The 12,283-nt window shown below is 40.0% G+C and overlaps 1 protein-coding gene and 1 long non-coding RNA gene across 2 annotated transcripts; one reads left to right on the top strand and one right to left on the bottom strand.

Annotated features, from left to right (window-relative positions):
* Positions 1–3,287: 3,287 nt before the first annotated feature.
* Positions 3,288–4,667, bottom strand: LOC133403819 (uncharacterized). Its single transcript, XR_009768734.1, has 3 exons — positions 4,526–4,667; positions 3,768–3,852; positions 3,288–3,682 (listed from the first exon to the last, which is right to left on the bottom strand). It is a non-coding gene; the product is annotated as an uncharacterized LOC133403819 (long non-coding RNA).
* A 2,131-nt stretch (positions 4,668–6,798) lies between these two features.
* On the top strand, positions 6,799–11,900 carry LOC133404619 (prostaglandin D2 receptor 2; the record flags this gene model as incomplete). Its single annotated transcript, XM_061680676.1, has 2 exons — positions 6,799–6,860; positions 9,349–11,900. Coding segments are annotated over 2 exons (1,419 nt in total), but the record flags the coding sequence as incomplete, so codon positions are not given.
* Positions 11,901–12,283: the final 383 nt, after the last annotated feature.

Raw genomic sequence — 12,283 nt, forward strand, 5'->3', positions numbered from 1 at the left:
CTAAACATAAATACTCAAGTAAAAAGTATTCGTCATTAAAACTACTGTGACAAGTACATCCATCCATCCATTTTCTGAGCCGCTTATCCTCACCAGGGTCGTGGGAGTGCTGGAGCCTATCCCAGCTATCTTCGGGCAGGAGGGGTGGGGGGGGCACACCCTCTGAACTGGTTGCCAGCCAAGTACAATTTTTCCAAAATGTTACTTAAGTCAATGTAAAGGAGTAAATGTGGCGTGTTCCTACCCACTTCTGGCTGTCAACTACTCTGGCTCATTAAGTGCAACAGTTTCAGTTTAATTTTTGCTTGTTTTTGCACACAGGCCAATAAAGATGTGCAGCGATCGTAATTGTTTATGACGGCCACTTTGTCCTTGTGTTGTGTTTTTGCCAAAGTTTCTTTATACCCTGTCAACTTTTTTAGCCCACATCTTAGCACATCTAAGGCGATTGGAACATTTTTAACATGGCTGATACTAACTGATTAGGATAATGTGCAAAAAAAAAAAAAACATGAAAGAAAGAAAACACGAGTGGGTCTACTAGTGTTTTTATATTGGACACACAATTTAAAAGATAGCACCTTTTGTATGAAACCACCCATTTTTTGTGTGAGCAAAAGTATTGGAACACATGGCTACACAACAAAAAACTGACCCATTCACAAGCACAGAAAGAATGTACAAAATCAATAAAGACAAGCCTTAAAGAAAAAAAGGTTTTCATGGGCCGATGAAACAAAGATGAATCTTTAACAAAGTGGTGGAAAAGCTAAAGCTTTTGAGAAACCATACAAGCCTATCTATGAAGCTCGGTAAAGGCAATGTCAATGCTTGTCCTTGCATGACTTCTTATGGGATGGGCTCGCAAATCTTCACGTAATGGCATCGGCAAAGTTAACTCAAAAGTCTGTTGTACATGATAACTGTGTTTGCCATTTTAAAGAAAGATGCAACCAAATATTAATATTAATCTGGAGATATTTACAACAAAATGACCCCAAAACACACTGACAAATCAACAAAGGAGTTTAGCAACAAGAATGTGAGGTTTTAGTTAATCTCCAGACTTAACATCGACAAAGCATGTAATTTTATACAGTAATTGCAAGCAAATGATTTGCAATTATTGTCATTCACTTTCCCATCTATTCTGTTCAAATACTTTTGCGCACCTAAAGAAATGGTATATTATTACATATATGCTATCTTTCAAATTGTGGTTCCAATGCAGATGTAAATACCCGGAACAAAATGCCGAACTATTGTTTCATGTTCATCTTTTGACGTCAAACCCGAATGTTTTTAGTGTAAAGCAAAAGTAAAGAAATTGGCCCTCACCTTTTCAATACGTTTGGAAGAAGGTGTACGTGTCTGAATGTTACGTTCATTCATTCATTCATCTTCCGTTCCGCTTATCCTCACTCGGGTCGCGGGCGCGCTGGAGCCTATCACAGCAATCTTTGGGCGAGAAGCGGGGTACACCCTGAACTGGTCGCCAGCCAATCGCAGGGCACATATAAGCAAACAACCATTTGCAATTTAGAGTCCTGAATCAACCCACCATGCATGTTTTTGGGATGCGGGAGGAAACCGGAGAACAAGCAAACTCCACACAGGTGGAGCTGGGATTTGAACCCCGGACCTCAGAACTGTGAGGCAGATGTGCTAACCAGTCATTTACCGTGCCGCCTCTGAATGTTACACATTATCTAAATTACTTTGCAAAAGCCTTCGTAATAAAATCCAATAAAACAATAGCCTGGACATAGTACCATGCCATTATAGTGTTTTTTTGTTAAGATACGGAACAAACAACAACAACAAACAAACAAATGAAACACTTTGTAGGTGTGTGATTCCTTGCGTTATGTCTGCTGTGTGCTGAGTTCAGCTTCTATCCTACCGTTGGTTTGAACTCATGACCAGCAGCCTCAGTCACAGCTCGACATGTTTCTGTCACTTTTTGCAAAAGGGCTGTTCCTGTAATGCTGATATGTGTGGATGCCCAACCCCCGATGGGGACAAAGGCCACAGCGGGCCTTGATAGAATCAACACCAGAAGGGTTAAACCCAACCCTGATGTCATGTTCAATCTAGAGAGGAACAAAAGATGTATATTATGCAGACTCCAAAATGAGAGCTCATAGGTCAAGACATCCATTAGGTACACAACTGAATACTCGCAAGTGTCACACCCAAAACGATTACTGCGATTACTAATATTTATGTAGTTTTTTTTTTTTTTTTTTGACAGAAAGCTCAAAGTCATCTGAACAATACTTTTACATTTACATTGTATTTATTATTAATGGTAACCTGATACAATCAGGAAGCATAGCAGCAATCTTAAGCAAGTGAGAAAAACATAATCAAGCTGTAAACTGAGCTTGATGATGTCCCGTTGCAAAGTATATCTACTGAAGCAAATAACGAGAAAATTGTATGGCTTTGTCCGTATCGCTCTACAGCAGTAGATGACAAAGGAATATATAAAATATATAATATATAAGACGATATGATTTATAGCATAAATTATAATTAATCATATTCATCAAACATATTTGTATACTTGTAACTTGTTTAGTTGTCAAATAAATGTTGAAGAAAAAGGAAACCTTACTGTACCTTGACATGTAACCTCTGACAACTTGAATGATTCAGAAGGTTGCAACACCAACATTAAATGTGTAACTATATGACGGGAAGGTGGAGCTTAATATGACGGTATAAATATGTGACTGATTATCACAAGATCACACCATTTTCATTGGTACGCTTATTGAAAGGCATCAGGATTCGGCACTCCTGCACAATCTAAAGAGATCTAACAGATCGACGAATCAAAAATTATATTTTAACAACAATAAAAACGCGTTATTTGCTACTACAAAGTACAACCTTAATAATAAACATTGTCAATAGAGAGCATTTCATCCTTGTAAAGGCAGCTCTTGTATTGCATCCCAAAAGATTATGGAGGCGTGCTAAATGTTTTAGACAGGAAGTGAACATTGTCATGTTTTTAACTTCTTAAAAGTATCCAATTTTCCATCCATCCATCCATTTTCTGTACTGCTTTATCCTCACAAGGGTCGCGGGCGTGCTGGAGTCTATCCCAGCTATCTTCGGGCGAGAGGCGGGGTACACCCTGAACTGGTCGCCAGTCGCGCACACATTCACACCTAAGGGCAATTTAGAGTCTTCAATCAACCTGCCATGCATGTTTTTGGGATGTGGGAGGAAACTGGAGGGTCCGGAGAAAACCCACGCAGGCACAGGGAGAACATGCAAACTCCACACAAGCGGGGCCGGGATTTGAAGCCCACACACACCTGTTTGTCCTCATTAAAAAATATCATCCACCATGTTAAGGTTAGCTCATAATTTATTTCATGTAATTTTTTTTTTCATTTTAGTTGATGTCCCACTTCTGCTATTAATAAGCAGCGCTTTGGTTTAGTTGGCTTATACGATCAACATGGACTTTACTTATCTGTTACTTCATATAACTGTCACGGAGCGTAGTAGGATGTGAATTCGACCCAAGAGCAGACTGAGGCTAGAATGGTTTATTGTAGGTTGGCATAGGGTGAGGATATCCAAGGCGAGGTGGCGGGCTTTCGGGAACAAGGAGCGAGCAGAAAGCGGGAACGTGAGCAGGTGGTGTGGCTTGGCGGCGTGTCTGGAGTGGTCAGCGAGACGGGAAAGAACACAATCGGGTGAGTACAGATGCGGGGTGTAGGATCATACCATCGTATCACAAATACCTGGGCGCACGAGAGTCGGCCGGTGCGTCACAACAAGCGTCAATGCTCAGGCGAAGGCTGTAGAACTTGACGGGCTTTAAACAGGCTTGGGAGACAAAGGGGAAGAGGGTGAGACAAGGCACACAGCCCCACCCGAGCTCCAAAAGAGCAACAGCGGGGCATGGATCATGACAATAACACGATACATCAAACCTGTCAACTCTTCAAGTCAACTCACAACTAGCTGTTTGCAACATGTTTCAAGCTAAATTGTAACACGCTATAGATAACGACACAACATGGATATTAATATAAACAAAACATTTTCCTCCACTATTTTACAAGGAAGAATTACAAGTGAAACACAATATGCAGTACTTTCGATAAATACTGGTAGTGACTTGATTTCCCATATTCAGCAATAACAGTAAATCTGTCATCTCGGGTAATTCCCTTTCAGTTGTCATGTGATGTCATGAAGATTTATTTTTATATCTCACGGCGGGTCTGATCTCTAACAATATAATTATGGCCTTAAAAATAGAACAGACCAAACAAGGAAGTTGCTAGAACAATTCTGTGCTGTGTGATGCTTAAAGAGGTTTCATTTAACACATCCACACATCATTATTTTTTTTCTCAGTAAAGTTACGGAGTGAATATATTATCTGTATTATTATATTATTGTCATGGTCTGTGTTTTGGTTTGGGTTGTGTTTAGTTTTGTTCCATGTTTGTCGTGTGCTCATTAAGCTGTTGTGTTGTTTGTTCTCGTCTACCTTGTGTTGACCAATCAGCTCTCTCCAGCCACTCGTGTCTTGTCCAGGTGTTCCTCGTTGTCTCGTCAATCTGTTTGTATTTAGTTCCCTGGTTTCTTTCACTTCTTCTTTCACTTCTTGTCGGTTCATTGTCGTTGTCACATGTCGTTGCCATGTCAAAGATGTGATGTTGTCATTGTGGTATGTCATTGTCAGGTGTCATTGTCCTTATCTGTTCCACATCTTACTCACAGGTCATAGTTTGTTTCCAGTGTTTCTTTGTTACTTTGGTTTGGTTGTTATCTTTTGTGGGACTTCATTTAGTTTTGCTTTAGCCAATATCCTTTTTTGCCCTTTTTGAAAGATTAAATATTATTTTTTTGAGACTACCGCACACCTGCCTTGCCTCCCTGCTTCCATGCAATTGGGTCCACCATGTTCTTGCCTTGCGTTCCTCGCCTTTGCCCCCTGAACCGGTCGCCAGCCAATCGCAGGGCACATAGAAACAAACAACCATTCACACTCACATTCACACCTACAGGCAATTTTGAGTCTTCAATTAACCTACCATGCATGTTTTTTGGGATGTGGGAGGAAACCGGAGAAAACTGACCCAAGACTTTTATTTTTTTATTTTGTAAATGTGGTGCCATGTTATTGAGAGTTGACCAATCCAGTGTGTCGTCGGCCTTGGGATAGATGCCACCCTGAACAGGATAAACGGTGACAAATGAATGGATTGGATATTCGATGTTGCATATTTTTAATGTTCAGTGTTTACCACCAGATGGCGATAGAGATGGATGGTTCAATTGTAACTGCTGCTTTTATGACCTTTTTTGGGGGACTTCGGAGAACATTAGTGTAATTTTATTCAAACCATGGGCCAGTGGTGGTGTGTTGGTAGACAAATACTATTTAACAATACAATGTAACATCCTGGCTTTAGAGGAACATGTTCACACCAGTTTTATGTTGGAAAATTATCAGATAAGACAGACAGTCAATACCCAACTACAGGTATCATATTCCCCCCCCCCCCCTGTCCAGATTCCTGCAGTTCGCTGCTACCTTTCCTTTCTGAGGACTTGAATAAAAAAGAGATCTAAGTCAAATTGGAATTCACTTCAAGGCCATGCCTGACTTCAAGGCCCTCCCATCAGCATTTAGGGCGGGTCAAGCAAGGTGCATTCTGTGTGTCTGGGCTGAAGTGACAGAGCAGGATGAGGTGAGCACTTGTGACAGTAAGTCAATCACACAGCAGGAAGTAGGAAAGAAGGAGTTGGACACCTCACTCACTTGTAAAGTCTAGGTGAGTATGACATATTCTATTAAATGCATTAGCACTTACAAAGTATATGTAGTTAATTCACCTTGATCACTAAATGTTTGTATAATTACCTTTTAGTGCTAAATCATTTGGATTCAGTGCTTTTCTTTTAATGAAATGAATGCTAACCTACATCTGTGTAGTCTGATGAAACAAAAATACAAGGATTTCTAATTCAAACTTCACTTTTAATTAGTTGCTATCTCATGAACATTCAATGTTTCTTTACAACAATATTTAGATACATTTATAAGATGCTTTGTATTTTCTATACAGGTACATATATATATATATATATTTTTTTTTTTTAAATCTATCTCTTTGCTTGGTTTACCGGATTAGATGTTTATACTAAATTGCAAAAGCATCTGTACAACACAGCATTTTAGGATGATTGAATGTGTGAAGAAAATTTTATAATTCTAATGCTAATGCAATCTTACCTCATACCTAGTGTATAACATTTTTAAAAAATATCTGTAATAATATCATTATACTTTTCTTTTTTTTTTTTCTGTGTTGGTGACCATTAACCCTTAACGACTAATCTAGCAGCACACATAAATAGTATAATCACATCATAGTAAAATAATACCTTCGTCATCTTGAGTCACGGAGAAAGCACAAAGTGTTGGTCATGCTTAGATTTACTCACGTCTGAATTCATGCTTGCACAAATGGTGTGACTAAGTGTATGGCTAATGGTGTGTAAGAATTCAACAAAACTGTCCTGAACATATTGGTTCTGTCTGATTTCAAGGCAGACCCCAAATCTGTGATTACCATGCCAATTTTGAACATCAGTTGAAGTAACAGACATACAGACAGTACATCTTCATACCAAATCATTGTAAGTAGTTGGATTAGCATGTTGTTATTTAAACTCAGTAATTGTCAATAATTACTTTATATTGGTTTTGGAACATTGTTCAACAATTGATCTGTTTCTTTCCTTTACAGCTGAGGAAGATGTTTCTCTGCAAGCGACATTTCATTAACACAACACAAATCTAAACAACCAGCCAGGCAAGTCAATTCTTCAGCTACTACAGTAATGTAAAACTCAGAGTAGACGAATGAATCATTATTTCTGTGACCCAAAAAATTCCCACTGTAGTTGGATTTCACAGCCAAGGTCCCGCATGTGAGAGTAGTTAAGCCTTACTTCTATACAGGACGTGGTGTTTGACTTCCATTATTACTTTTGCTTGCGACACCCAAGTAAAATATATATGAAATGGGATTAAAATGAATGGCTGCTTTTCTGTTGTTAAGCTTTTCCAAAGTGTGCTGTTTAACTAATCAGAATAACCACATGCCAGGTGTGGTATGTGGTTAGTCAACACAGGAACAGGCTTTGACATGTTTGAATCAGAAGGGACACAGTGGCCCTAATATCTTTTTTTTTGTTTTGTTTTGTTTTTATGCTGAGGCAACATCAAAACTGAAGAGACAAAAAAAGTTGTCTGAGGACAGATATTACGTTCTTGTGTAACTGTAATATATGAACTTTATACACTGTACTACAATGCATTGAGTGCTCATACAGTTATGGCCAGAAGTATTTGGATATTAGCTTCTTTTTTTTTTAATGATTTTGTCTTCATACAAAACCACATAAATCAAGAAAATTAATATGGGATTGAAGTGGAGCTCTTCAGTCTTAACTTTGGATGATTTGTTAAATAATGGATCGCAGCAATTTTCAGCAGCTAAAAAGTTTTGGGATTTAGAGTAAGTCGGGATCATGATTTAACATATTAATTGTGATTTATGGGCAGAAAGGAGGGCTCAAATGCAGAAAAGACAAGTCGTAAATTACATCCATCCATTTTCTGAGCCGCTTATCCTCACAAGGGTCGCGGTAGTGGTGGAGTCTATCCCAGGTATCTTCGGGCAGGAGGCGGGATACACCCTTGAACTGGTTGCCAGCCAATGGCAGGGCACACATAACCATTCGCATTCACATTCACACCTACGGGTAATTTAGAGTCTTCAATTAACCTACCATGCATGTTTTTGGGATGTGGGAGGAAACCGGAGTGCCCGGAGAAAACCCCCAGCGCAGCACGGGTAGATCATGCAAACTGCACAACAGGCGGGGCCCGGGGAATTAACCCAGGTCCTCAGAACTGTGAGGCAGATGCTCTAACCAAAATAAAAGGCAGAACCAGGATCATGACACAGAGTATTCTAGTTTGAATACTTGTGTGAGTGTGAAAATTGTTTGCAGTCAAAGCCAGACTGGAGCTCGTAGGCAGGTTGCACGTCTGCTTTCCAAAATGTAATGTATTGTGTTATATATTACTAGTTACGGGTATCTGAAAGATTATTACAATAAAATATAAACGTGTTACAATATATCTGCTTTGCTTTTGATTTTTGATTTCCACCAAAGCAACTATTCAAAAGTATGAATAAACAGATGGCCGTTAACAAAACAACAATGCCGAAACAGCAGATTACAAATGGTAATGTAATTTTCATACATCCATCCATCTATTTTCTGTACCGCTTATCAGGCACATGCACACATAGTCTTAGTGTTCGAGCACCAGATGAAAAAAGGGACCCTTTTTTCATTCATTAATATTAAAAATAATTATAATAAAAAATACCCTCTGTGTCATCAATTTCCGCTTCAAAGGTTTTGATATCTGACTGGGATTTATTTGAATCCTTGAGAGAATTGTGCATATTTGCTCCCGTTCTCCTCCGCCTCCTCTTGGCTCCCATGCACGCAGTTGAGCGCTGGCTCTTGCGACTCGGAATGATTGTGCAGTCCCTGATTACATGTGGTGCAAAATTAACCACAATACGACACAAAACACTATTGCACCACTGAAAACATTACATGGCTCCTGCCCAAATGTTTCCTAAGCACACATAAAATGGAGGGGTGGGATTAACACTCGCATTCATTTGAAGGGCATCCATGCTGGCATATTGCTTAGGGTCCAAGGTTTTGTACTAATGTAATCCGTGATTTCAAAGCCTTGTCTTGACTGATGTTAAATTGTCATGTTTAATGAAGAGAGAGGGAGAGAGGCATACAGTACAGACAGCTGCAACAGGCGGACAGAAAGACAGATAGGACTGTATTTTCGTAATGGGTACAAATCCGGTGTGGCAGGTGGCGGAAATCTGCACGGAGGCAGGTCAGACCGGGTTTCCGTAATTTCACAGAGGCGCGCAAGCCGGCTGTGGGCGTGATCACAGCCGATTTCAGTCATTTCAGTTCAATTTCAATCAAAGAGGCTCCTCTCATTCCTCTTATGAGACTCCCACCCCTGGTTAAAAAAAAAAAAAGAAACCGCACCCAAATAAAAAACTACACAAGAATTTTGCCACTGCCAAACAATTAATGGGTAGGTGATGGACAGTGAAGTAGAATATTCCATTACCCTGTCAAAATTAATAGATAAGTGACTGTGTATAGACAAAAGCAGCGTGTTTAAATGTTAGTTTAGGTTTTTAGTCATTAACTCTGGTCCGTCTGTCTTCTTTCTTTCAGAGCACTAATGTCAAACACAACCGTCACCTCCAATGCCTCGGGGGAACAACATTTCTGTCCCCTGCTGCAGCTCATGCAGGAGCACGCCTTCAACAACCACACCAAGACCAACTGGATAGTCGTTTGCTTCCACGGCCTGATCTCCTGCCTTGGGATTTTGGAGAACGCCCTGATCCTTTGGGTAGTGGGTTTCCGTCTGCAGCGTCGCACCGTGACCTCTGTCTGGGTGCTCAATCTGGCCATGTCTGACTTCCTGGCCACCCTGACACTTCCTTTCTTCACCCTCTACCTTGGCTCCTCCCACAGCTGGGAGCTCGGCAATGCCCTCTGCAAAATACAAGCATCCATCTTTTTTTTGAACATGTTTGTATCCGCCTTCCTGCTGGCAGCCATATCATTGGACCGCTGCATTCTGGTAACCAAACCGGTGTGGTGCCAGAATCATCGATCGGTGACCCGAGCATGGAGGGTGTGTTTGCTGGCTTGGCTGTGGGCAGCGATCAATACATTTCCTTACTTCCTGTTTCGCTCAGTGACTGAGACTGTGGACCAAAGAAAACTGTGCTATCATAATTTTGCTCTGTATCAAACATCTGAAGCCACACTTGAGAGAGACTGCGAAGTGAGGCAAACAGCCACAGCCATCTCGAAGCTGTTGCTGGCCTTCCTTATTCCCCTCGTGGTGATTGCGGGAAGCTACATCCAAATTGGTCTCACCCTGAGGAACAGGAGACAAAGGAGGATGCAGCAGAATGTCAAGTTAAATAAGGCATTGATTGGATCAAACCATAATGAGGCATCAGGAACTACAAGTTCTTCTATTAATATCTCGCTGAAGCCTCTTTCTATTGGCCGTTCATTGTCCCTGATACCCGCATCCTTGTCCCCAAATTCCTCATTTAGTCTTAACAATCATAACCAGCTGTCCCACAGCTTCACCAAGATGGTGACATTTGTGATTGCGGTATTTGCCCTGTGCTGGGCTCCCTATCACATCTTATGCATGATTGAGGTGTCAGCCCATTATTATAGGAAAAACCTCAGAGTGGTGGAGGTGGGATTGCATCTTGCCACAAGCATTGCATTCTTAAATCCAGTGTTGAACCCCATTCTGTACGCCTTTAGCTGCCCCCACTTTTGCGTGAGAATAAGACAAAGCCTGGGAGCTGTCTTTGATGGACTAGTAGAGGAGGGAGGAGGAAAACGATTGTCTCGAACAAGGAGTCTACGAGCTCATATGAGGCCAAAAAACAGTCGACCTGCATGCTTTGCTACACCAGGATCACTGAAGACTCCACACTCCCCTCAGATTTTGCCTGACCCCAAACCAATCTTTGCTACTGCTGATAATTTATAGGGTCTCAAGGAGGTTCAGACTGTGAATCAAACACTTGTTACTTCATGTCTGATTTGGTGAAAGGCTTTAGTCATCTGTTTCACAAATGAGAGTCATCACCAGTTGGACGCATCTGTTCTTTCTGTACAGCATGAGTATTAAAATGAAAACCTGTTTGCATTTTCACTGATATCAATCTGCTTTAATCTGTTTCCAAATGCTGTACTCAGTGCTTGAGTTAAATGTTAATTCTTCCTGGAATTTCCTGAAAGTCATCCTATACCATCTCGCAGAATACTGTTCTTTTAAATTTAGAGTTATGAGGAAAAGGAACTGTAGTTCTAGTTTGTTTAATCAGAGCTCAATATAAAACACTAGAACTGGGTAAAATGCTATAAATAATATATCGAGGAAAGAAACCATAACTGTAAATGTGCAATTAAATGCAACTACTCTATATAGAATTAAAATATTGTGACACATATTGCGACACCATAAAAGTGTCTATATGCACCAATACATGTCTAGATTTAACAGGGAAATTGTGCAGGGTTTCAATAGCTTCTAAATAAAGGACAAACAAATGCACTTGCCTGGACCAAGACATCTAAAGATTTGAATGACAATAATAATTCATTTTGTTTCTTTTAATTGTCTATCGCTAGAGGGCGATCAGTTATGTCATCCATTAACATGAAACACGTTAAAGTAGGATTATACTTTTCAGGTCCCTTAATCCAGGATCATTATAAATCTGCACTTCTGAACATTTGACCACCTTTCTGGAAGATTGGATTTGATCATGTCAGACACAAATTTTGATTGACTGTCTCATAACTGCCATCCAAATCGTCTTGTTCCGTCACACTGAGACACACACACACCCACATAGGGTGGTAGGTGTAATGTGGGTCAACCCAATGTAGGATTAACCATGGAGGTAGTTGCAATTTGCAGAGAATATTAAAGAATGAAGATGATGAATATAAAAACAGAAAAGGATTAAAACGAAAGACTCAGACCTACATACACAGCTCCCCTTTGATCTCAGCCATTCAACAGATCATCTCCCATCAATTGGGACATTTCTGTTCCATTATTTATTTCTCTAGCCCAAAACTTTGAGCATGTACTGTCCAATAATAGTATGTTAATTGAAGGGATGAAGTCAATTGATTACTGTTCTTATAAATAAACGCAAATATTAAAAACAGAAGGAGTAAGTGAATGTGAATGTGAATGTGTTGCTCGATCTTGGCACTAACATAATAAAATGAATTCTGTAGATTGATCAAAATGAAAGCCTATAAAGTTTTGTTGTAAACAGGTAGAGGTGTGACAGGAGACGAAGGAGTGTGAGAAGGTGAACGGAGGTTGAAAGAATTGCTTGAGAGGGTTTAATGCACTAATACAGTGTTTATAGTTGACAGATGCTGGGTAGAGCATTAAATCTGTGTTCCATGTTTGTCATTTTCTTTTGGCCATTAGGCACTAATGCTATAATCTATACCCTCCTATTTACTTGTATAGTTGCCATCTGCATTGTAATACTCTTTACAAATGACAGCGTGCATTAATAAAAAAAGAAATATCAATGAT

The sequence above is a fragment of the Phycodurus eques genome, chromosome 6 (assembly GCF_024500275.1).
Source record: "Phycodurus eques isolate BA_2022a chromosome 6, UOR_Pequ_1.1, whole genome shotgun sequence".
Lineage (NCBI taxonomy): Eukaryota > Metazoa > Chordata > Actinopteri > Syngnathiformes > Syngnathidae > Phycodurus > Phycodurus eques.